This window comes from Corapipo altera, unplaced genomic scaffold (genome assembly GCF_003945725.1).
Source record: "Corapipo altera isolate COAL_440 unplaced genomic scaffold, ASM394572v1 75, whole genome shotgun sequence".
In the NCBI taxonomy this organism is placed as follows: Eukaryota; Metazoa; Chordata; class Aves; order Passeriformes; family Pipridae; genus Corapipo; species Corapipo altera.
Window position 1 is genome coordinate 11,049,576 of NW_020884887.1, and position 26,097 is coordinate 11,075,672.

At 52.6% G+C, this 26,097-nt stretch overlaps 1 protein-coding gene across 3 annotated transcripts in view; it reads left to right on the forward strand.

The window, feature by feature from the left end:
* FLT4 (fms related tyrosine kinase 4) overlaps positions 1-26,097 on the forward strand; it is a 55,939-nt gene that overhangs the window by 12,558 nt on the left and 17,284 nt on the right. For all 3 annotated transcript variants that reach the window (XM_027643550.1, XM_027643551.1, XM_027643552.1), the window contains exons 2-11: positions 7,067-7,163; positions 13,254-13,525; positions 17,215-17,327; positions 18,208-18,370; positions 18,588-18,727; positions 19,441-19,609; positions 20,210-20,327; positions 20,887-21,038; positions 21,463-21,625; positions 23,401-23,545. In XM_027643550.1, coding sequence (XP_027499351.1) covers positions 7,067-7,163; positions 13,254-13,525; positions 17,215-17,327; positions 18,208-18,370; positions 18,588-18,727; positions 19,441-19,609; positions 20,210-20,327; positions 20,887-21,038; positions 21,463-21,625; positions 23,401-23,545 — 1,532 coding nt within the window. The remainder of the gene's footprint in view (positions 1-7,066; positions 7,164-13,253; positions 13,526-17,214; positions 17,328-18,207; positions 18,371-18,587; positions 18,728-19,440; positions 19,610-20,209; positions 20,328-20,886; positions 21,039-21,462; positions 21,626-23,400; positions 23,546-26,097) is intronic.

Here is a 26,097-nt window from a genome sequence, read left to right on the forward strand (position 1 = left end):
CAGGCCCTGGAACTGGTCCTGGCTCTGCCTGGGCTGTCGTCAGCCTCAGTGCGGGCATCTGGGACTCCAGGAAAAGGGACAGACAATGCTCTGTTGTGGGCAGGGGGATCCTGCGCTAATATACCCACTGTATTGTGGCAATGAGTGATTTAGAGACTCCTGGACACGGATGTCTTCCTTGGATCACTGTGTGTAAGAACTGATAGTGACTTGCCTTCTGGGACCTTATCTCTCTTTTGGAATCTCTGTGGGGGTATCCCACAGTGGCAAAATCCACAGTTTAGCTGAGTTGCATGAAAAGGTACTTTGTCATCTACCCCGTAACTCCATCAGGTATGGCATGAGAAGCAGTGGATAGAAATTTCCTTCATCACTGATGGGCTGATGTTTCTTCTCAGTGGCCAAATGGGTTTGTACCCACTGCTGCCAGAGGCACCTCAGCCCAGCAAAGCTGCCGGGATTACACCTGGATAGTCACAGGCTGGACTTAGCCTCTGAATCCTGCAATGGTCATGCAACTCCTGAGCAAACCCAAATAGGTGAACTGGAGGAAGCACCAGTACAAACCTTTCCCAAGCCACTTGCCCAGGGATCCCAGACCCCCAGGGCCCGTAGGGGGGTGTCCTTGGCCCATCCTGGCCATCCATTTGTGCTGACAATGCCTGTGTGCCAGGTGCTGGACTTGGACCAACACTCGATTCACACAAGCTGTGGACCATCCTTTGCATCCACTCAGGTTAGGGATGTAATGAACAGTGCTAATTGCTGTTATCAGTCCCCTAAAGCCATTCGATCCCTCTGCTCTCTCTACACCCTGTTAATCACATCCTGCGGGGGCAGAGAATGTGAGCAGGGCAAGATTTTGAAAGAAGTAAATTAAAAGAGGAAGAGAAGCAACCTGACAGTCCTTAAGATGTGGGAGGATAATTTTAATTGAGTTTTGCAAGGGTTTAGCCATGCAGTTAATAGGGGCCACTGGAAGAGGGCTGGCTATGTATGCTAAGCAGGATGGTTCTCCCTGGGCTCCTGCAAAGCCGTGGCAGTTGGGCAGGTCTGGGGATTTCTGCCCTTTAGGGAGTGAATCCTATGGACAGAATAGGTTCTGTTCCTGTCTGAAGGCTCTGGGCTCCCCGTCCCCTCCCTGCGCATCCCGCTGAGCTGGAGCTGCCCTCTGAAATGTCAGGGAGAGGAAGCAATCCTTGGCTTGTTAGTTTCTACAAGGAAATAAAACACACAGATGGCTCGAGCATCCTCTATCTCAAAGGCAGGAAAAGGATTCTCCGGGCAGGAGCAGGCAGCCAACAAACTTGGAGCAATTCAGGGAATGGGGGACCAAACAAAGCGGCATCTGGCCAGCACTGTCCCTATAGCAGAAAGGGTGGGCTGGCGGCCACCGAGGGGAAACCAGCTCTCTGATGTGCCGAGCATCCCTCCCCGGAGCGAGGGCAGCAAACAGCCGCTCCCCTGGGGCCCGGGGAGGCTGCTGACAGCAGAGATCCTGGAGGAGGTCTGCAGGGTGGCCCCGGCTGACCCGCTGCCCCAGGCCGGACATGTGGCTACCTGACACAGGCTAACTTTGGCTCAGGACGGAGCCTCTCGGGGAGGATGGAGTAGGGAGCGAGCGCGGGAGGGGGTGGGGGGGTGGGTAGGGAGAGGAAAGACAGCAGGAGACAGAAATGCAAACATGGCCTGACAGCCGTGGGGCAGGGGGAGGGGAGGAGGAAAAAGCAGGGTAAACCTGGCAGGATGGAGCAGGAAATCAGGCTGGAGCGAGCAGGGCGATGGTGAGATAGTGCTTCCTGCCAAGGGAGAAAGGCAGACAGATAAACACTCCCAGACAGGGGCTCGCTGACCCCTCCTTGGGATACTCTGCGATGACGTGGTGGCAGGTCCCTGGAGCAGAGCAGAGTCCTAGAAACAGGTGAGAGCATGGTCAGGCGTTGGGTGTAGCCGTGCTCTGTTGCCCAGGGTAGCTGACTTGGAAAATACCCTGTTATAAATCCCTACCTGGAGGCACTGAGGGACCAGGAATGAAGAATACAAGGGTAACTTTGCTCCTCAGGACAACCTGTCTCTCTTGAAAGTGGCTCCTGCTTTTGAACCTCTCTGTTTCTGTCCCCTGATGAACTCCCATCTTGGAAGTCAAAAAGCTGAAGAAGCTCAGAGAGCTTGTGACGTTCTCTGCCTCATTCCCCATCAGTGCAGGTGGCTGAGTCTCCCCTGGTTGCAGGTGCTGAGCTGGAGGAAAGCCCTCTTTCTTCGCTCCCCAGATGCTCTGTCTGTTTGGACACACGCCCTTCCTCCTCACCTGGTGTTGCTGCAGACCCAGGGTGCTTGGGGCATCTGTGCCAAGAAGAAAAGCATTTCCACCAGCTCAGGTGATGCTCTAGTGGCCTCTTCCTCAGCCCTCATGTTGGTCTCTGCTCAGGGGGCTCCTGCCTCCACACACCAACTTGCCCACAAGTATTTTGGGGCAAAAATAATGTCTCATTATACTTTTGGTGTTGGACAGGAAGGATCAGAGCCCCAGTAATGACAAGCAGGACCACACAGCCTCACCTGAAGCAGCTTTGCTTTGTGCATGTTATCTTGCAGCTCTGGTCACAGAACCCCAAAGCAGTAAGTTTGGTGGCAGGAGAGTGAGCTGTGCTGGTTAGATGGGGACATGCAGCGGCTGTGGCCAGAGAGACCCAGCCCAGCACCGGAGAAGGAAGTCAGCGAGAAGGACAGAGTGTGAACAAAATCCCTCTCCGGAAAGGCGCCCCGTTAATCAGTCAGCGGGGCCGACTCAGCAGAGAGGGAGGGAAGGGGAAGCAGAGAGGGGCTGAGGTGGTGTGGGGGGGCTCAGAGGGAGGATCCGGTGCAGGGCTTCCTGTGAGTGGAAGCAGACAGAGAGCAGGAGCTGTGTTGTGCCATACTGTACCATGCTATACCTGCACCTTCTCTCATGCCCAGCCTTTGACCTGTTCCCAAAGCCATCGTTCACTGTGGCAGTGCCAGCTCTGGCTCAGATGCTTTTCTGCAGGGATTGAGTGTCTGCAGCTATCGCAAGGGGAAACCAAGTCCCATGCAAGGCTTTCCCACAACATGCCCAAGGGTGGAGAGATGAGGTCTGGAGCCTGCAAGATGCCCTGGGGTGGGTGGGTAGCACTTTTGAGGGTGAGCGTGGCTTCCCCACCAGGCGAGGAGAGCCCTGGATGCAGGATGCAGTGGGCAGTCCTACCGCTGTGCTGAGAGCAGCAGTGGTGTAAGTGCAGACAGAGCCAGAGGGGCCTGAAAATGATGGAGCTGCCAGCGATAAGGAGAAGGCCCTCGGTGCAGCCTGGCCCCTTTTAGAGCCGTGTGCTGCAAGATCAAGGCTACAAAAACCGCTGGGAAATGTGCTTCTCTGGAAAAAGACAAGGTGTGAGTGGCTGTGGGATCCTGCTTCCTCTCCCCGCATCCCATCAATCCCCCCTCTGTTTATTTTAATATCCTGCTGCCAGCTTGCTTGGAAACCATCTTGAAAAAACAAAGCTTGCCGGGGCTGCCGCATGCCTTTTTAATTACATTAATGTTCTCCCCATGCAAGGGTGCAGTTGGGTGTGCGGGAGAGAGCGGGATCTGCTCGGAGGGCCGAGGAGATAAAACATGGCTGGGGTTGGAGGTGGGGAAGGAGGGACTGAGAGAAGAGGAGACACTCCATGCTCTGGAGACATCTCCCTCACACCCTGGGATTTGCCAGAGACACAAACCATCTGTGTGTCGGTTAGCAGAGATTTAATGGCCAAACCCAGCACCAAGTTCAGCGCAGGAGAGAGTCATGGCAGGGCACACGCTCCCCCAGGGAGGGAAAGGGCAAGGGCAGCAATGGGGTGGATCCATCTGTAAAGCACAAAGAGTAATAGAGAATATGGTGGGGGAAAAGCTGATGGCTTTGAAGATGCTTTTGCAGGCTGGGAATAGCTCCATGTATCCTTTTGCCTGTCCTGAATGGCACGGGTGACTCTGGGTATTGGCATACCAAGATGCCAGCCTTACTGTGGGGCATTGGGGTGAGTAGTGGATCCCCAGCATGAGCCCGTGCCTGATGCAGGGAGTCCCCAAAGTTCCCGGCAATCCGGGGGCGGTGAGGAGGCTGGACGGCGGCGAGTGCTGGCCCAGCACTGGCTGCCAGCAGCGGGAGCGTCCCCAGCCCCGCGCCGCGGTGCTTTCGGAGCAAGCAGTGGTTCCTTTTCCTGTTGTACTCACGGAGGGCCGTGGACAGGATGCATCTGCAGGAATCCCACAGCCTCAACCTGCACAGATCGTACTTTTCCTTTCTTCCCCTCCACCCCCCGGCGTTGTTTGCTAACAGGTCAGCAGGCGGCACATGAAGGGAGGCAGGGGGTTATTCCTGCCGCCGTCCTGCTCCCCCCAGGCCCGGCAGCGGGGCACAGCATCGGCCGAGAGGCTCCTGCTACCTTGGACCACTTAGTGCTTCAAGCAAGGGGACCACTCCAGTTTTGAGACTTAATTTGATGCCTGTCACAGCCAGCCCTGGAGCTGGCCATGCCAGGGGTTTGGGGATTACCTTTCTGCTCTCTGCCGCAGAGCACGGGCATGAGGATGAGAGGGTCTGCTGTCCCCAGCCGGCCCTGTGCAAGCCATTATCTTCTGCATTTTGGGTTGAGCACCGTGGGGGTGGCAGGCACCCCTGGACGCTCCCTGGGGCAACAGGCTGGGAGGCTGTGGCCATCTGGATAGTGGTGTTTGCATTGGGATAACCGTGTCCGGCATTAATAGGAAATGCAGCTTAGCGGACAGATTCCCTTCCCCACCCCCTTTTTTTAATAAACCTTGTTACATTTTGAAGGGATTTTACAAAAAATGTGGTCATTTATTTTCACGGCCCGGAGGCACATTTTTGTGTGTGACGTCTGACATCCCCTCCGCAGGGAAAGGGGGAGGTTGGAGGCACGAGGTGGGGTGTCTTCCATGGGCGCTGAGAAGCACGGGGTCCCAAAGACCACGGTGATGCCAACCCGACCCATGTGTTGAGAGACAAATGATGGCTGTTGTTGTTGTTGTTGTTGTTGTTGTTGTTGTTGAGAGAGACATGTCTTTAGGACAGGCCGTGGGCAGCAGGGCACACCCGCGTGCAGAGATGGGCCAGGGCGGCCCCTGGGCTGACTCCACCTCATGTGGGCAAGGGAAGAGGAGGCAGGAATGATGGGGGGAGATGGCCAGCACCCCGCCGTTGCCATGGGGGCAGCCACGGGGACACCACCTCGGAGCCGCGCGCAGGCGGGAAGGAAGTGGAGAACAATCAGGGAGAACAAGGCCGGCAGCCCTGGCCTGGCAGTGCCGGTGGTGCCACTCAGCACGTCCCTCCACTGCCATGTCCCCCTCAGCAGCCTCTCCTTCGTGGTGGTGGGCCCTGGGCACCCCGGCTTCTCCAACAGCCTGGCTCCTCATGACTCCACAGATGCCTGTGTCAGAGAGGCTGGTAGCCATTTGATGTCTCCTGGGGCAAGTTTCCCCGTAGAAAAGCATTCCTAGAATCACTGAATCATTAAGGTTGGAAAAGACTTCTATGACCATCAAGTCCAGCTGTTAACCCAGCACCACTATGTCCACCACTAGGCCATGTCCCCAAGTGCCACATCCACACGTCTTTTGAACACTTCCAAGGATGGTGACTCCACCGCTTCCATGGGCGGTCTGTTCCAATGCCTGAGCACCCTTTCAGTGTAGAAACTTTTCCTAATATCCAATCTAAACCTCCCCTGGCACAACTTGGGGCCATTTCCTCCTGTCCTAAGGCTCATGTGGCTCTACCACAGTGCTTCTGAGACCTGCGGTCCTCAGGTCACAGTTTTGGAGGAGAGGTGTTGCACAGGGCTCCTTCTATTTGTGAAACATGTGGAAACTCTATGTCCTTGAGATCTCTCTGTTCTTGCCAGATCTCTCTGATACCTGGCTTTGAATGTTACAAGGGAAGGAAACAGACATGCACAGAACATAGTTGCAAAAAACCTCATGTTTTTGTAGAAACATATTTCTGCTTCTCTTCCTTAGCATTTAGCACCCACCTGAGCCACAGCTTCACATTTCTTAACTCTTTTTTTCCCCCCTCTATTTCTGGTTAGTTTGCTTGTTTTTGCAGTCAATTAGACTTTTCTTTTGAATTATCTCACATCTCCAGAAGCTGGAGTTTTAAGATAAAGATCATGAAGTAATGACAGTCAGCAACACTGTGCTAATGAAAAACAACAGTAGTCTCTGAAGGTAACCGGTACTTCGAGATGTTTTGTCCATGAGGAGCTCACTTAGGGTGCATGTCTGGCATGCCGGAGATGCAAGCACACAAAAAGTGGGACTCTCCCTGAAAAAAGCTGGAAGAAGAGCATGATAATGTTTAACTGCCTGTCCTTGAGCCTGGATAATTTCAATCCTGGAATGCCTGTCTGGTGGTGCAGGGAAGGGGGCTGCTTCAATCTCCAGAGGTTTGGTCCTGTTCAGGTGGCTGTACCTGAGAGTGTGCCAAAGGAGAAGGGCATTCTGTGAATGCCTGCTGGCTCCAGAGAGCATCTCTGTGCCAAAGCAAGAGTTTTGCATTTCTGGTATCTGGGCATCCCTGATTTGTCGCCCTGATTACAGAAAGCCACATGTGTATGGAAAAATCTCCTGCCAGATTCCCTCCAGTTAGCGGAGGGGATCATTTCAGAGCCTTAATCCAAGCAAACTCAATCTCATTCACCTGGTGAGGAATTGGCACACTTGGATTCCCCACTTTCTGGTCTTTCATTCTTTTTCTGGCCCTTCTCTGTGCTAGTCTGTCTATTAGAGCCCAGGGGCTGTCTGGCCCTGGCCCTAGAGCTGCTGCTGAAGAGCTGCTCACTGGAGTCAGGAGGGCTGCAGACAAACCACTTGTGTCCTGCTGAGCCAATATTCAATTATCTTGTAGGAACAGACTCTGAGGAGATGTTTCCTTCAAAAGCTTTGCCCCTCTCTGGGCTCATGATGCCAGGAGAGCTGCTGCCCACAGCGGTGGGCGCAGTCTGGTCGGTATCTGCATCATCCCCTCTCTCCTTTCCCTCCACAGATTTGGTGAGCAGCTATTCTATGACCCCTCCTACTCTCAGCATCACCGAGGAGGAACACGTCATCAACGCCAAGGACACACTGACCATCACCTGCAGGTAAGGCACGAGCAAGCCTGGCTCTGTCTAGACTGCTTTTACCTGGTGAGTGTTGGAGGACTAGGCAAGGAGAGCCCTCCAGGGACACCTTGGCTGCAGTACACCTGCAGATTAGCATGTCTGCCTAGAAATCTTCCACATTCACCAAGGGTGAACTCATCTAATTAATTCATTGAAAAAGAAGCAGAAGACGTCTCTGAGGAGGCAGTGATAACCTCTGCTGTAGTCCTGCAGGCAGAAGGAAGATAGAGAAACATTTGCATGATCTGATAGCTTTGTTGTAAGCTCTTCAGGGAAACTGGCCTCCCTGATTCTCCTTGTCTTTCTCTGACATTGATTATTCTCATCTCCTCAGGGCTGCTAGGATTGGAGTTCTGGTTTCTAAATCTAGTGGCACGTTTGGGGGACGTTGAGAAATACCCATGTGAGAAAGCAAGGTTGCACTTAGTGGTGTCTATAAGAGGCTTCCAGCTTTTCTAGGAAGCTGGGATTTAATGCTTTGCCTTGTACACATCGGGGTGAGGAAAAGCCCTGGCCAGATCAGGTCAAAACCCTGTGAGAGGACCTAGAGAATCTCGGGTTGTTTTGAGACTGGCTCTGAGAAAGTGATGTGCCTGAACTGATTTATCCGTGCTGGGACACTTGGCTGTACATGTTTTCAGCACTACCCCCTATCTAGGAAAGTTAAAAAAAAAAATAAACAAGTGGGAGAATTGCCCAAGGTCAATTTTCCTGGAGTTTCCCTCCAGCAGCTGAAAGCAGATCCTTTCTTGGGATCTGAGTGCTGGCCCAATGGGGCTCTAAATTCAGCGTGGGCCTCAAATGGGTGTTCCTCAGTGTTATATATAACCACAGAGCAATTACTGCAAACACTTGGCTGGCATTGTGTTCATGTCTTGTCACAAACATATTTGACTTTTCCTGGAACAGATGGTATTGCTTTTCCTTTGTGAATCAGTTCATAGCCAAGGCAGAGGGACAGAGGAAAGGCTGTTGATGGCAATACTGAACTGATTTCACCTGGTCTGGGAAGCTGAGCGGTTGTGGGCTCATTCTCCCAGTGACCTGAGGAACCACGGTGTGTGTTATAGGAAACATGTGAGTTGGAGGACTGCCTGTGACTGTCCATGGAGGACTGTGGTCAGCCTGCTGGGGGGGGCACAGAGGAAGAGAAGGGAATTTGGGGACTCCAGTGCTCTGACGGTGGTAGTTCTCTCCACAGATGGATGTGGGAACTGACATTCTCTGTTAAAACCTTGGAAGAGGGCAGTTCAGTGCAGTTGTTCTGAATAAGCTTAGAATCAGGGCAGATCCTTTCTCAGCAGTGGCCCAGTGAGGGACATTGAAAGTGGTTTCAAGACTGTGTTGTCTGCAGATTGAGCCAAGGCTAAAGAACTTACTGTAGTTAGAGGTGTGGTAAAAGAAAGTGTCTTCTGCAGTCAAGCATGAACACAGCTTCTTAGCACCATGAAGTGGAAAGCCTTTCTTTTTGGGTATCCCTCCTGGACCTGGATTGCCCTTTCCCTGGGCACTTGTTAGGTATTGGTTAATATGAAGGAAAATCACTGAAGTGGAAAAGAGATGCTCTGATTTCCAGTGCAGACTGTGCATGGCCTGCCCTTGCAGGGAGCATCGTACAAGCTACAGTCACTGCAAGTGGCAGCAAGCTCCCTGTTTGCTGCTGCAGAGCCAAGGCTCAACTTTCAGGCTCACTAGACAACATCCATACAGTGCAGTGGCATGGACACAGCTGAGACAAGAAGATCCCTACCCCTGGCTCCCAGTGCTGTGCAGGACTGAACTGCCCAGCCCAAGAACAGCAAGGCCATCTGCAGACAGCATTAAAACCCCTGCAACCCTCTGCCCATGTTGCTCCTTGGCTGCCCCCCACCTCTCCATCCTGGTGTCCCAGATGTGCTCCTTCGGGCTGCACAGTGTCCTTCACACCATCCACAGGCAGATAAGTCTCTGTATCTCCTGCATAGCTCAGAGGGTTCCCCTTTTCCCTCTGAGCTCTCCAGTCCTGTGTTTGTCTGTCTTGAGGAGAGGATTTTGACTGTGGGACGCTGTTACTTCATTTGAATGAAAAGTAAATCCTTCCTGGTCCCTGGATCTCTAATTACACCCAGCTGCTTCTCCAACCTCTTCTCTGGACCATGGCCCACCCTGGGAAGACCTGGCTTGGGATAATGGGAACTGAAGGGAAAAACATGCAGACCACCAAGAGAACAGGCAAAGGAGAGGGTGGTGGGGCAGGGTAGGGCAGAAAAAAATACAGAATCAAATTCAGGATCCAGGGATTTCCTGCTGAGCATCGTGTTGGAGGTGACTTCAGTTTGACCCTGGTCTTCCCTTGAGAGCAATGTCCTCTGGCTGCTCTTTGAGCTGCCCTTGGAACCAGGAGTACAGGCCTGCTTGAAGCAGTGCTTCAGCAGAAAGATGAGCTCAAAACCCTCCTGTGAGACTCCCTGGAGACCTTTCGAGCTTCACCCACTGAGCGTGAGAGTCCCGCAGCCAACTGTGCTCTCAGGCTCCCTCACAACAGCCTGGATCTCAGACATCCACAGCTCTGCAGCCCCCCCACCCCAGCTCCACAGCCCTCCAAGCCTCATCAGTGACCAGAGTCCATGCCAGGCCATGGGATGAGCAATGGCTCTGGAGCTGGGCAAGCTTAAGAGACCCAAGGGCACAACACATACGCAAGAAGCCACCAGATGCTGGGGCTCTGCTTTTGCAAATGGCATCACATGCAGTCACGTTCCCTTGTCACCCAGCACAATGCACCCTTGAGAGACCCAGACAAAGCAGGGGACCAGTGCAGGAACATTCCCCAAAATACAGATCATGCCAGTGCTGGCTGAGAGCCCCAGTGATGTTTTGATCTAAGCATGTGGCAGAGCCATGGAAGGGGCTGATGCCCACATAGACAGTGCAGCTTTTATTAGCTCCCATCCTGAGAAGGAAGGAAAGAATACCATGAATCTCTGCATTCAAGCTCTCAGCAGCCTGTGCAGGGGGGAAAGCAGAGATGTTGTGCTGTTCCAGCTCATGAATATTGGAGCAGAGCCCACAGGAGCCAGCTGTGCAACAGCAGAAACCTCTGGAGGGTTCAACTGGGTCATGACTGTGCCAGCCCATCCAATCCCATCCTGCAGGTGCTGGGCACTCAGGTGGAGAGCAAAACAAGAAAAAGAAGGACAAGGTTGTCCTTTGCTGCCCAGTGATCTGTTACCAGAGCTGACTCACAGATGCACAAACCCGTCTGTGGCAGAGGAAGTATTTGACCCCGGAGCCCTCTTGGCTCCTGTGGAGGAAATGAGCACTGTGGCAGGGCTGAAGGAGCCTCAGGATAAGGCAATGCCCCACAAGCACTGCTCCAGAGCAGTGTCCAGGGACACACAACACCTGCTACACTTTCCTACACGTGTGTGACTGCTGTGAACATCCTTTGTGGTGCTGAGGGAGGATCTGGCTTATCCCAGCTAAGCCACAAAGCCACAGCCAGCTTTACCCATCATACCACACATGGGAGCTTCAAAGAGGATTGAAGAAAAGTGGTGCCAATTGCAACATCTTCCTTGAAGAGCATCTGTCCTGAAAAGATTGAGGAAAACAGCTGTGGAGAAGCCTACAGTGCATCTTTTTCCAGCTGGCATCAGCCAGCTCCATCGCCAAGAGGCACATTATCACCGAGCTGAAAGAAAACAACTTGGGAATAAATCTTCGAAGGTGACAGATAAGAGGGAGGGAACCACCCAAAACTGCTGCTTGGACCTTTCCCCAAATGCAGAGAGTAGATACAGAAATAAATCCATGTGAGCCTGACCTGTCCTGATTCCTGCCTTCCTCTGGTCCTCTTAACCCATCAGTGATGCCAACTGGGACTCACAGTAGTGCCCACACCTCTGTGTCCCCACTGGACCTGGTTGAGCAGCACACATGCAAGGAATGCCTGGGTTAGAGCCGCCCACAGGCTGGTTGGCACGTCTGTTTGCACTGGCCCATCCATGTTTGTATAAAATGTGTCACTCGGTGACTGCAAGCATTGATGGTTAATGAAACAACTAGATCTGATAACGTGTGAAAATCCCAGTGGGTAAACAAACAGAAAGCGGAAACACTGGAGACTTGTACAATTACCCTTCTCCACATGGAGTCCCAAAAATGCCTGAGCAAATGCAAAGGGCTTTGGGGCTCCTTTGCACAGTGGAGGTCTGAAGTTCTTAGCTCTGGGCTGAGAGTAGTCCCATGGCCTGCACTGGTGCAGTGGGATCATGGGCACAGCAGCAATGGCCATGGCAGAGGCCACTGGGTGTTACCGGTTTGGTGATCAGTTTTACTATTATTTTCCCTGAGCATGCATAGAATGGAAAAACCTCAAAATTTAATTTTTATTTTTATTGAAGTGCTCATGAGACTCTGGTACTTTGGAGAAGCCTGCCCATGCTTCACAGACACACGCTGCTGGAGCTGCACTTGCAGTCCTGCCTCAGGCACTGATGGCATTTTTAGTGAATGCACCAGTTTAAGCTGGGTCAGAGGGGCTGTGAGGTTGTCCCCAAGGGCTCATCACTGCCTCCAGAGCCCTTGTACCTGGTGACATGAGGAGAGTGCAGCACACTGTCTCCGAACTCATCTGCAGCAAGCTGGAAGAGAGCAAAGTCTGCAGGAAGATAAATTAGCAGCTGAAGAAAAACACAGAGGGGCAGGTCCTTTCCCCATGCTTAGACAGAAATCCTGTCCTCATTGCATCTGAGCCATTGTGCCCTCCAATGGCACCTTATCTCTCTTCCTCCTCAGCGTCCCTTGCTGTCTGGATCCAGCTATCAGTGACGGTCACGGTCTGGCTGTGCTTTAAAAGCATCTGCCCTCAGAGCTGCCCTGGCAGAGCCCTGGCAGAGGAGCTGCATGTGCCAGCATGTCTATTCCCAACCTGAATAATAGATGAACCCAGTTTCCCCTCATGGAGCCAACGGTGCTGACAAAAGGCCATTTTTACCCCACAGCTGTCCCTTACGATGGCTTCTTTTTTCCTAGCTTTTTTTTTTGCATGTACTTAAGTGACTTCTAGCTATACTGGCAAACTTTCAAGTGGGGACTAGGCCTTCCTCTGAAAGGGACTCTGATTCCACAGAAGGAAACTTCCAGCATGGAATAAAAGCTTGTGTTGTTTGTAGTAAACAAGTGCAGTTATAACAAGCTAGGCTGGCGCGTGTGTGCACATGCGAGCTCTGGAGATCCTCAGCTATACATAAATACACACGTGCACGCTCTGTCTGGGGGTTTCTTGTGTTCCTGGACTTTTCTGTCTGTCTTTGGGCTGCTGATGAACAGGCTCAGTGTTCATGCCCTTGGAGAGGTGTCTGCAGTGTCTCTGCAGAGGTGGGAAGGGGTGGCAGCCCCAGTCCAGCTGTGGTTTTGAGGGGCTGCAGGGTACTGTAGAGCAAGGGAGCCCCCTCCCACAACAGCAGAGAAGGAAACAGCTGGCAGCTGGCCAGAAGGCAGTCAGCTGAGCCTCCCCTGGTTTTCCCCGTGCTGTCTTTTATCCCTGACTCCCCTCCTGCTTTTCTTTTTCTCATTTTCTTTCCAGTCTGCTCTCCTTCCCTCATTCTCCTTCCCACTCCATTCATCACACCATGAGCTCCAGCCAGCAGCTATACTGAGCCAAGGGAAATCATCACATCCATGTGTTTCCCTAATAGCTCTGGACCCTTTTAATAACAAGAGGGAATAGAGAATAAATGGAGCCTTTCCCTCAGGGCCCTGCGTGTTTCCCTGTCCTGGCATTTGTACCAGTAGGACAGTGTCATGGGACAGAGGGTCCTGCTTGTGAGCGGGCTGATACCTTACAGCTTAGCGTGGCCAGAGAGGTGGCCTGGGGAAGAGGAGAAGCCTCTGCTTGCCCAGTGATTAGGGAAGCTGCTTGCCATTTCCTCATGCCTGTTTTTTCCCTTGGAGGATGGTCATTCCTCCATGCCTCAGCCCAAGAATGGTGTTTGGCTGGCTGAGCCACGTGGAGGTGAGCACAGAGTCACCACCACATTCACCACCCTTGGCCCAAAGCTAATGCTCCTCTTTGCCCATGTCTAGAGGCCAGCACCCCTTGGAGTGGTCGTGGCCTGGGGGCAAGGTGGACCCTGCTGGGAAGGAGGAGACCGAGTTGGTGGCCTCAGCAGCCCCCAGCAGCGGCCGGGCGATCCGAGAAGAGGACTGTGAGGGGACCGGCACGAAGCCGTACTGCAAAGTCCTGGTGCTGACGGAGACGCAGGCGAACGACACGGGTTACTACCGCTGCTACTACAAGTACATTGATGCCAAAATCGAGGGCACCACAGCAGTGGGCACCTACGTGTTTGTGAGAGGTAAGAGCCATCGGGATGTGCACCTGCAGGCTGGGGGGCTGGGGGCAACCAGTGCACCATAATATCCGAAAGATTAAAAACCTCAACGTGCCTCCCAGGCTGCTGCAGGCTTGGGGAGGGGGCCAAGGGCTGGTTCCCTGTACTTCCAGGGAACCAATATCCGTCCACGGAGGCAGCGCCTGGGATTCAATTTCATCCCATCCTGGGGGCATTGCTCCAGCCAGGCTGGAATGCAGGAATTTAAGCAGTGAGAGCCTGGTCTCAGAGACATTTCACCACTAAAAAAAGCACAGGAGTTATCTTCTGGGCAGCTGGGGGCACCCCAAGATGCTGGTGGCTATGGATGATAGCATTCCATGAAGCTGAGACTGAGGGAGGGAGAGGATGAGTGGTACAAACACACCATGCATCCTCCTGTTCCCGGGCCTGATGGCTCGAGCCACTCCACAGTGGCAGATCCACTCCTTTCCACACTGGCTCCTCTCCAAACTGTGCAGGGGCTGCCTGCACAGGCAGGATTATGAGACGTATTTTGGAGGAGGAGGGATGTTCACCAGGCTTGGGATTGGAACCCCAGCTCAGCAAGTGTCTGCAGGGCCAATACTCATCCTCTCCATGCCCCAGGGGTTCCCCTTCCGCCATCTCCCCCCCTGCTCAAAGTAAGATAAATGAGCCCTGTCCCCTGGAAACAGTTGGCTGAGCTATTTCGCTTTCCGCCCCCATTTATTAGTTGGTGCAGTTGTCATGAGCCAGGCAGGTCATGACATATAAGATGCATTTTTCAGAAGTCCCAGGGCAAAGCCAAATTTGCCTCTGCAACTATGCAGAGAAAAATGCAGGGGCAAATCGGAAAAGCTGGGCAGCTGTTGGAGAGGCATTGAGTTCTGTTTGGGCAATTGCCTCCTCTCCCCATGGGCTCTGCTGCCCACCCTAAAACAGGACAGAGCCTCCCAGGATCACAGGCATCTGTGAGTTGGACAGGGGTATTCAGACCCTCTAGAGTGTTTTAGCAGGATAGAGGCAGAGAGCTTCTTACACACACTGAAAATGTGTACAGCCTAACATACTTTCGTGCTTTTGAGTGCTTTTGCAAGAACCTGATTTTCTTTGTGATCCAGCAAACACCACTTTGCCCCCTGATCCACCTTCTCTCACCTCCAGCCTCTCTGCAGCTCAGTAGTGTCTCTCCTACTTAGCAGAGAGCAGCAAGTGTGCACATGGTGCAGCTTAGGGGCAATAAATCCCAGGTTGTCAGGGCCCGTGGGACCCACAGTGCCTGTGGACAGCATGTGTGCAACAGATCCTGCCAACACCTCGCAGCATTGCTGTGCACAGGGCTACACAGCACATGTTCATACTGCTTCCAATCAGACTGTCCCCTGTTATGGTTATCAGGCATGTAGGAAACCTCAGAATCTGCTTTTCCAGACAGAACAGGCTTTCAGGCAGGAGAAGGGACATGTCAGGAAAACCCAGGCATACAGTAACCACAACCATTGCAGAACATCCAGATAAAGCCCTGCCTGTTCCTGCTGAACTGGGCTGCAATGTGAAACTGTCCCTGGAGAGCTTGGAAGGGCTGATGTAAGTGTCAGGGATGTTTGGAGACAGCATGATCAGACCACAGCTTTATCCATCAACCTCATTTCTCATGTAAAGGGCTTGGTGGAATTGCCGGGAACAAAATATCTGTGCTTGGCTGGAAAAATGGGTTCTTTTGTATTTTACCTGCAGCTCAGTTCTTAAATGAACTCTCCACACATATCTCTCCTTCCCATGTGTCTGGTTAGGTGTGTATGTTATTACAACTACAGATAGCACTGTAGACATATAGAATGCCTCATCAGGGTAGAATAGTATATGTACAGCCCACATCTCATAAAGCTTAGCATATATTAATGAAGAAGATGCTAAATTATTCCCATTCGACCCATTAAGACAGTCTTAAGGAAATTTGTGATGTGATCAGAGAGGGGAGTTAGTGCATGAATCACAAGCTTATTGGCAGCAGGACCAGCCCAGTAAATCAGTTAGTTCTTGGCTGTCATCTGAGCTTGAAGGGGACCTCATAGTCTCTCACCTCTGGCATTTGTGCACCTCCTCCCTCTCACATGCCCAGGGCTCAGGAGAGGAATGAGGAACATGTTCACACTGGGAAACAAATCTGTGATTTCAGCAATCCTGTGGCAGCACAAGACCGCAGGAAACACAGATAAGAACTCTCTGGGCAATCCATGTTTTCGTAAGAGCTGACCAACAGAGTTTTCTGAGTGTGGTTTCTTTCACCTAAGCTGTAGAAAAAAGAGATTCATGCAGATTCATACAGGTCTTTGTAGCATAACTAGCACTGAAGCAACAGCTTTATAGGTCAAAAATGAAAGTATTCCCTTCTGCAATTAAGTGGGAGCACTGGGTTGGATTGGGTTGGACCCAATGTGATTTGAGCTACATGACCCCCAAATGGGGATTATTTCCAAATTCATCTTTGACTCGTCCTTTTAGTTGGGCATCTTTAGGGGCTGGGTAGCAGAGGGAAAAATTCTTGAGCTGGATAACCGATGTCCTCATGCTACAGTCCCTTGAAATCAATAGTTTAGCTGAAACCCAGGTGTTTCAGACTAAACTATTTAAAGACTAAATGTAGTCTTTAAAAAGATAAAGGCCACTGGGATCATTTGGTCTGATTCCAGCATATCAGAAGCCATAAAATCTCCCCTAGCAGGTCCCTGAGGCAGACCCGTGTCTCCCAGATAGAAGCCCACTACCTCCTTACAGAGTTGCCTTCACCCAGGGGACAATTTCTATGAACAAAGCCAATCATGACCATGTGCTGGGGGGACATGTACAGAGACACGACTGGCAACACTACACCTTGGAGACACCATCCCACGAGGCATAAGTCCCTGTGGGAAAGGGCAGGCAGGGGCTGATTCTACAGAATAAATCGTCCATCCTGGAAGCTCTGCCAGAGGACACCAAGCAGCCTCACAATTCTTTGTCTCTTCCAATTCTGTCTTCATTCCCTTTAGTCACTCGACATCCTCATTCCATGTTGAGTGTAGCGTAACATCCCCGGCCTTGCTAAGTCATTTCAGTGATTATTTTTGGGTGGTTTTACTCTTCCTGTCAATATTTGTGCCTGCAGCAGTTGGGCGGCAGTGGGGTGGCAGCCCTGGAAAGCTCAGCTCATCTGTTTATCTGGCTGCAGGATGACATCTGCATACCATTCCGCTGGGGATCACTTCCTCGCCCTGGAAGGTCGCGCTGCACCAGGGCGGCACAGCCCCACACCGCCCCTGCCGCGGGGCCACGCTCACCAGCTGGGCAGGCGCCGAGCCCAGGACACAGCACACTGGCTTCACAAAGGGTCAGACCCAGGCAGAGACCTTGAGGGGGCCAGGAAAGGGGAGGTCATTTCCAGCACTGCCCAGACGTCACACAAATGCCACTGCACCGGTGCTGGGTTTTGGTGCGGAGGAGCCGGCTGACTCCCTTTGCATTCCCAAGCTCCAGGTGTCTCCTCTGACTGTCACACGTGGCAGATGGGGCCATTCAGCTCCACACCACTCCCCCTGGCAAGCTCATGCTGTGCTAAAGAAAGTCAGAAAGCCTCCTTTTCTGCTGGTTGATTTCTTTTCCCAGTTTTTTCTTGCCTCTGTTTAGTTATTGTTCTTGTATCTCTCCTTCAGATTTTGAACAGCCATTTATCAACAAGCCAGAGACCCTCCTCATCAGCAAGAAGGAGAACACTTGGGTACCATGCCTTGTGTCCATCCCAGATCTTAACGTCACACTGACCTCGGTGAGAGCTCGGCCAGTGAGAGACTCTGGACTGAGATGTATTGCATTTGTTCTGCATTTGTAATTGCCTGAGTGGAAGCAGGACAGGCACTGCCAGGAAAGGAAAATGCATGGGATAAATTTTCCATGGAAAGTACAAGCCATTGGCTTCCTTGTTTTATTTGCTGGTTGAAGCTGTGTTGTCCAGTTCCCTTGGGCAGACCCCACGGGTTTCCTGCCAACCTTGCTTCTCTTCCCTGGAGCTCTATGAAACAAAACAAGACTTTGTTTTAAACCCATTTCCCCACAGCATCCACTGTTTGCCTGGTCTCTGTGATCTACAACCCCTTTAGGTGGTCGGCATCCCCACAGGGGAGGAGGCTGCAGCCCTGGGGCTCAAGACTAAAAACAGCTCTGTTATCAGTTTGCTTTTCCCTCTTTTTCCCTCCTTTTTTTTTTTTTTTTTTTTTTACAATGCAAATACATCCTTCCAGGATGAGTGTTACTATTGTACAAAGGCCTCCAGGGACACTCTGGGGGCCAGGGGCCTTTCCCTTGCCCGGGAAGGACACTTACCCAAGGTCAGCGCTCATCCCAGTGGGGCTGATGTTTGGGATACCAGCATCAGTTTCCTTAGCTATCTCTAGAAGTTTCCATTCCTGGAAGTCTCTGGCCTGCTCTGCAGATGGAGAGGCTCGTGGTGCAGGATGCGGCTGCTCAGGGTAGAGGGGAGGCAATTCCTAGATGACAAACCCTCGGGAGGAGAGGGCAGGAGGCCAGCACAGATGCTGCATCACTTCTTCCCACAAAAGGGATGTGTTAGCCAGTGTAAAGTCTGGAAGGGGTGGGGTGGAAATGTTGTTACCCTCTTATTTCAGTTGGCAAAATGTTGATTTTTCCAGCAAAATTTCTATATCCACCCTGACGGGAAAAGCATTTTCTGGGACAACAAGAAGGGAGTGCAGGTACCGACAAACATGATCAGGGACTTCTTGTTTGTCCAGTGTGAGACTGTCATCGACAAGAAGGTCTTCAAATCCAATTTCTTCATCATCCATATAGCAGGTGAATGTTTGGGAAGGTGCAGGGGAGCAGTTTGGTTGACTCTACTGTGATCCTCTCTGGCTACACAGACTCTGCATGGTGCTTATATCTCCTCTACTATGTGTCAGAAACATACACCAAGCAGCAGGAGGTCATACCCAAACCCTCTGTAACTGCACAGTCTGAGTCAAGGAGTTAAAAGATCAGAAATGGTTTTTTCTTGCCTATTCTGCCTCAGGGAGCGAGCTGTACGACATCCAGCTGTATCCCAAGAAAGCCATGGAGCTGCTAGTGGGAGAAAAGCTGGTCTTGAACTGCACAGTGTGGGCTGAGTTCAACTCTGGCGTCCGCTTCCAGTGGACTTACCCTGGAAAACAGGTACCAGCAAACAGAGCAGCTCCCTGTGTTCTGAACCATTTCTGTCTGAATCATCCCCTCCTGCCCATTCATTGTTCCCTCTTCACATCATTCACAGGGCTCTGCTTCATGGTCCTACCCATGCTGTGCCCTGGACATCTTGGTCAGAGTGTTTTCCCGTTTTTCTTGCAGTAGAAGGCAGACAGAGGGAAGACCCCTTTTCCTGGCAGAAAGCTGCCTCCTTGCTGAGGTGTTATTGCTATGGGGCTCTCCTGGGAAAACACTGGATTCAATTCCACCAGTGCAAATCCAGAGCAAAAATAATTGGCTTAAAAAGAACTACTCTAGCAACACAGCCCTCGTTACCAAGAGCCTGCAAGGTGGTCCCTTCCCCACTTTGTTTTCCCCTTGTTGTAGCCTCTGGCTCTTGGGAATGGTGAGACAGGGGAGTCACCTGATGGCATAACTTAGTTCATATAGCTATAGGGCTCCCAGCCTGGTTCCTGGGCTGCAGATAAGAGCAAAATATGTGCTAAGCTCTGACCTTAGCCTCAGGCAGTCAGTACACAGGACATGTTTCATTTCCATCCCTGAGGCTGGCAGTCAGTTGTGGAGAAACCTGTCCAGGTAGAGGCAAGCACTGGGCAGCAAGAATCAGAGCTATGAGGAGCCCATGCATGCAGCCCCATCCCACCGATGTCTTTCATCCCCTTCTCCTCTGTCATCTCCCGCAGACACAGCGAGCGGTGGTGGAGTCCGAGCGCCACTCCCTGCAGACACACACGGAGCTCTCCAGCATCCTGACCCTCCACAATGTCAGCCAGCAGGACCTGGGAGAGTACAAATGCACTGCCACCACCGGTGCCCAGATGCTGGAGGAGAGCACCGACGTCATTGTGCACGGTACAGCACCTTCCTCTGCCTCACAGAGCCACAGCCAGAGCTGAGCTGCAGCAGAGCCCATCCCCAGGCTGCCTGGGCAGTGCTTGTCCCAAGGCTCAGCAGAGCAGCTCCTGCACCTCCATCCACTCTGCTGTAGTGAGACCCAGCCTTCCTTCAGTCCCTCAGCCCTTCTGTGTCCCAGCACCACACTGGGAGCACGATCACATTCAGCAAGGTGCCGAGATGACAAGGGAGAGAGGTGCCAACACCAAATTGGCCCAAATGCAGCGGGATGGCAGGACACATGAGTCTCATGGCCCTGCAGCAGATGCAGTGCCCCTGTGGCATGGCTGGCCTGGGAGGCACCAGCTGCAGGAGCACAAGGCATCACTGGCACTGGGCGGCTGTGTCCCAGCAGCAGGAAGTCACCAGCCTCCCTGTGTCCCCAGTGGTTCCGAAGAGGGAGGCAGAGGCAGCTCTTCAGGCACCAGGATCTCAGTTGCCCTGCTACAACGCCCTGTCTTGTCCTTGGTCATTGCTGCTGGGCCCTGAGAGAGCAGCAGAGCTTGGTGACAGCCTGTCCCTTTGTGCTCTCCTCCATGCTCACTTTTTTTCTTGCAGAAAAGCCCTTCATCAATGTGGAGTGGAGGAAGGGCCCGGTGATAGAAGCCACTGCAGGAGATGAAGCTGTGAAGCTGCCAGTGAAAGTTGTGGCTTACCCTCCACCAGATTTCCAGTGGTAACTCACCTTTCTTAGCCTGAGCTGCTTTGTCCTCTCCTTCTTCCCTCTGCCAAATGGGAAAGCCTAGCCTGGCCCCCTTGCTATGTCCCTCTGTGGTCACATTTTTCCAGCCATGGGAGTAATTTCTCCCAAATGCCCTGGCTCTCAACTGCACAGCCTTGGCTTGGCAGCTCTGCACTGTCTGGAGTAGCCAAGCAGAGCACCCACAGGAGCTGTCCCTCTTGTCCCTCTGCTGCCCAGAGGTGCAAGGTAGTGGGGTGGGCTGTGTGCAACATCATGCTGCACTTACACCAGAGCTGGCCAGAGCTGGGAGCTTTGCACTCACTCACTGCTCAGGGCAGAGCCACAGCATCCCCAGCCCCACAAGCATCCATATGAGTTGATGCACAGACCTGTTACTCAGGTCCAGGGAAGGCCCAGTGTCCTCCCCACAGAGGTCCTCAGTGCTAGCAAGGGGCACCTCGACTGTGCTCTAGTGAGGACCAGCAAACCCCTGCCCAGCTGCCAGTGGGACACTTCCTCCCCATGGCTGCATTTTCTCTCTGCCTCCCCGCAGGTACAAGGATGGAAAGCTAATTCCCAAGCAATCTCAATCTTCAATGCAGATCAAGGATGTGTCGGAGCAGCACGCCGGGACATACACGCTGGTTCTGCGGAACAGGCTGGCGGGGCTGGAGAAGCACATCAGCCTCCAGTTAATCGTCAATGGTAAGGGAGGGCCAGGGCTGGGCTGGGGGGGCAGAGCTGAGCCCACGGCCCCAGCCTTTGGGCTGCTCCAAGACCAAGTCCTCATTGTTGTCTTAAAGCAGTTGGTACCTCATCTCTTCCTCTCCCATTGCTGAGGGACTCTCTGGTTATAGTGAGGCTGGTTCCTTCTGGCTTGGGTGGCATGGCACGGTTTCGTTTCTGGCTCCATCACTTTGGGCAGGGGCCACTTCCCAGTTGCAGATGGAGATGCTGCTGAGGGTGACCTTGACTGATGTGGACTTGAGGGCAGGCCTGAGCTGCCCTGAGAGCTGGAGAGCTGTAGTGCCCATGCTTTCCACAGACAGGTCTGGGAAGGGCTGTGCCTGGCATGGGGAGGGAGTGGCTGAGCCTGCAGCCGCTCACAATGTCACTCTGATCCTTGCAGTCCCTCCGCGCATCCATGAGAAGGAAGCCTCTTCCCCAAGCATCTACTCCAAGAAGAGCCCCCAGGCCCTCACCTGCACTGTCTATGGCATCCCAGCGCCAGAGGCGATCCAGTGGCAGTGGAGGCCATGGATGCCATGTCGGATGTTCTCCCGACGCAGCCTGTAAGTACCATTTCTTCCAACACCTGTGTCTTCCCAGGCCACCAGTTTGGCATTATGGGCTTTTTGTGACTGTGGTTGTGCCCCAGACCCCATCTTACCTCTGCTCTCCCACCCACGACATGGCACGAGGAGGACAGCACTGACTGATAGCTCAGTCACCTCGTGGGGAGGCAGAGTGGAGACACCTGTTCTCAGTGTAGGAGTTTTGCCCAGCCTGGGTGGTCCCAGACACCAACAACTTGCACAGTGTCCCCTGCATCCTCAGTCGTCTATATCTGTCAGTGGATGTCCATAGCACAGCCACACCTCACAGCATCTGCAATAAAACCACTGATCATTGTGCTAATGGGGAAACTGAGGCAGATTGGAGGAGGAGCTGTTCCAGCCCCTTGGTGAGACCCCAAGACAGCAACTGAGGCTCATCCCATTCCTACCCTGAGGTCCCCATGGTTTTTCTGTCCTATGTCTTCTCCTGGGTAATGATGGCAGCAAAAGTGCTCATAGGCAGCTGCTTCTTGTAGGAAAGAATTACTGAATCCTGGGGAAGTAGCAGATCTCTGGATGGTTTTCCAGGAGTGTTTTTGTGCCAGCAGCACCAATAGGTAGACATGAAGGGTGCATGCTCACTGCCTGTGCCCTGTAAAGCTGGAACAGCACCAGGCAGGGCTGCAGTGGCATTTTTTAGTGACAGCCTCACAGGAAGAAGAAAAAGGGATGCTGGGGAGTTGTAGCCAGAGCAGTCAGGGTGGAGGACATCAGGGTGCCTGGAGGAAGCCAGGTCCTGCAGCCCTGTGCAGGCTTTTGCCAAGCCAGGGATGCCGGAGAGCTTTCTGTTGCATGCAAGTGCACTGTGGCCCTGTCAGGAAGCAGAGGGGCCTGTGAATTATGAGCACTGTCTCCCAGGGCCATCATATTTCTGCCTAGCATAGCTCCAGAGGATGCAGGAGGCTTCTTTCTAGCTTCCTGTTGTTTACACAGCTCACCGGTGTGTTTGCCCTGCCAAGCTCTGCCCCACACACACCCTTGCCACTGCTCCTGGGCACTCAGCTCCACCTTGCTCCCCTGCTACCCTAAACCTCTCCCTCCACCTCCCACCCTGGACTTTGGGCAGACCTTCCCATCTTCCTCCTCAACCTGCATTCCAGAAGCACCCTGCAGACTGCAGCATCCCTAGTCCCAGCCAGATCCGGGCACTTCTCCCCACTCACCTGTCTCAGGCTGAAGGGGTACCACCACCCCCAGCAGCACCTTTACTTGAGATGTGTCCCTCCTGCTTTTTGTTGAATCAAGGGCAGCAGGAGCACCCCTGGGTGCTGTGCCCTTAGATGTTGTACCATCTGCTCTCCAGGCCAGCACCTGCCAGTTGGTGACATCCCTGACTCTCAGTCCCAGTACGGCTTTAAGGCCTTGGTGCTGAGCAAAGTGACATCAAGAGCTGCCCTAGGCACATGTGAACTGATTTCACCCCTGCCTTTCTTCACTCAGGAAGGAAAGATGAAGTCCCAGGGCTGAGGGTGAAGACATTGCCTGGGACACCTGTATCTGTTCTCTGCCTCAGTTTTCACATGTACAGATTTTTGCCTCATTAGTGGTTGCAGAGCAACCTTATGAAGCACATCAGAACTGTGTAACTGAAAGACCTGGGAAATTTTGCAGAGTTGTAGGACAGGGACATCAATCCTCAGATGCAAAGCTACTTTTGCTGCCTTTTAACCAGCTGACCACCTCTCCATCTCTCTCCTCTTTCTCCTGCTCCTCCCTGGCTGCTGGATTAGCAACAGCAGGCACCGGGCAGCAAGACGCCATCAGCGGGACCGGATGCCTGAGTGCAAGGACTGGAAAGACGTGACACAGCAGGATGCAGTGAACCCCATCGAGAGCATTGACACCTGGGTGGAGTTCGTGGAGGGGCGCAACAAGGTGAGGCTGTATCCCAAACCCATCCTGGGGCAGGGAGCTGGAGACAGGCACAGGGGTCCTTTGCCATCAGCCAGCAAAAGCGGGTTGGAAAGGAGCCTGGCAGAGACAGATTTGAGGAGGACTTCACACCTCTGCTTCTAAAATGAACCATCAACAGCCATTCCCAGCCCTGGGGCTCTGCAGTACCAGGCAGCCCCAGGGCAAGGGAGAGCTGTCATCTCTGACAAATTACCCTGTGACCAGAGAGGCTCCCACCGGGGCCGGCTGCACAGGAGGGATTACATGGATTGCTGTTGAACACAGGGCATCCAGCTAGGGAGGGCATGAAGAACGTGTGCTGTGAGGGCTCCCTTGGCCATTTCTGAGCACAGGCTGATCTTGTAGAGCCAAACCCTGCAGAGCAGCCTGGGCAGGAAAGCAGGAGTCACAAACTGGCCAGGAAATCCCTGGCCCTGGGAATGTGCATGAGTCTGGTGAGGCATTTCATCCAGCTGTCCCCAACCCAGGGGGGTGAGGGTGGTATGGAGATGGTGGCATCCATCCATTGCAGGTTTGTGAGTGAGAACACGTGTGCCCCACAGAGCCTACTTCTCCATCACAGCATTTCCTTTCTGGAAGGAACCTCTCTCCCTCATTGCAGTGTGTAGTGAGTGACCTGCTTGCTGCCTGTTTCTTTCTGCCTCTCTGGTAGCCGTGATTGTCAGGTCTGTGCCGTGACGGGGTTCCTGTTCCCGCTGGTGTCGGGCACCAGCCGCTCACAGGGGGATGCAGAACAAACAAATGAGCCCCTGTTTCCGAAAGTCACTTCCTGTTTTCCTACACACCTCTAAAGGCACTTCCCGTCCCCTGGCCTAGCTGGGAGTTCATCACTCTGCCAAAAGAGTGGCAAGAGCAGATGCTTCTCCTCCCAGGGTAACTGAAGGGAGAGGCAGTGGTTGGTGTCCCCCAGGGAGGAAAGCACGGCTGGTGGGAGCTCCTGAGTGAGAAGCCCTTGCATCTCTCTCCAGATGTGACACTCATCTTGGTCCTTTTTGATCTTTCTCTATTTTCCTCATTCTCTTCCTCCTATTCCTCAGCTGTGTCCATCTCATTCCATCTGTTTGGTTGTAATTGTCCAGGTTGTAATTGTTCAAATTAGATTGTGCATCCCAGGGATGTGCAAGACCTTTAGGAGAAAAGAGTGGGATGCTATGTCCTCAAATCTGCTTTCACTCCCTCTGTTCCTTTCTGCCTGTCTTTTTTTACCATCCTCCTGGGTTTTATTCTATCTGGTAAGGCCAGAACGAGTCACAGGGTGTGCAGGGCACAGTCATGCACTGCAGGCAGCAGGATGATGTCAGATCCAGAAACCCCAACTCCAGCGTAACACTGCGGGTTAGAAGGAAAATGCCCAAGAAACAGGAAAGGCAGCACACAAAAGTGCCAGCAATAGGGTCACTTCAGCTGTACTGAATAACCCCAAGAAACGGAAAAGGCAATGCAGAAAAGTACTAGTAATAAAGTCACTTCAGCTGCATTGAGTAGGCACTGAATGAATGACTGTTCCTTCTGGTTAACCCAAGCTAATGCATTACCACTTACAACGGAAATGCTTCCCCAAGTCTATGGGATGAATAGTAAAGGCAAAGTATTTTCCCTTTGTAAGGCAAAGTAGGAACACATTATTTTTGCATTTTAGACATTGTCTCATTAGAGGGATTTCTGCGTGTGATTAACTTGTCATTTAAACTGGAGCTTCAAACTGCAGGTCTCCTCTAAGGGGAGTGCTTGTAACACATTCGGCAGCTCTCAGATGTGCAGTGTGAGCCAGCAGGAGGAGGAGAGCAGCCTTATTCCCCAGCTGCTTTTCCTGGCTTATTTGGAAGCAGCATCTCCTGGGTCCGTGCTCCCAGGATGGCAGCCTGGCTGTTTGCCCAATCTCAGTCATGTCTTGCTAGAAAGATGGAAGAGGAAGCTTTTAGGACCGTGTCTATGTACACTTGAAATTTAAAGCAAGATGACTGTCCTTCCTGAATTGGTGACAGCTGGGATGCTCTCATAGGTTTGATTTCTCCTTATGGATAAAAGGAGTGCTGGCAGGCCTGTAAGTACCTGTAAATTCCACTGAACCTACGGGACACTAAGTAGTCACTTAACTGCAGAGGGCTCAGGGAATCAGAGCCCTGGTGTCCTTTCCCTTTCTCCTCACTGTTATAAATAAAGCTTGGCAGGAGCTTAGCCATCCCCTCAGACCTGCATCATGTTACTGTCCCCCTTGCTGAGCACAGCAAGGGGGGCAGTAACTGTCCCCATGGTGACCCGAGGGGCTCAGCAAGAACTTTGCTTCCATGGTGAGGCATCTATGCTGACTGGGCTCCATAAAAAGGAGAAGAGATTGGGAATAAAATCATGTTGTTGTTGCTAGAGCCAACTTTTAGGCTTGAAATGCACACAGGGCTGTTGAATAAGGGGCTATTTTTGCATAACCCTTTCCCAGGTATAGCTGCTGCCTGGATCTAGGCTTGCTGTGGGCTTTGCTGCCTGCCAGAGAGCAGCAGTGATCCTACTTCTCT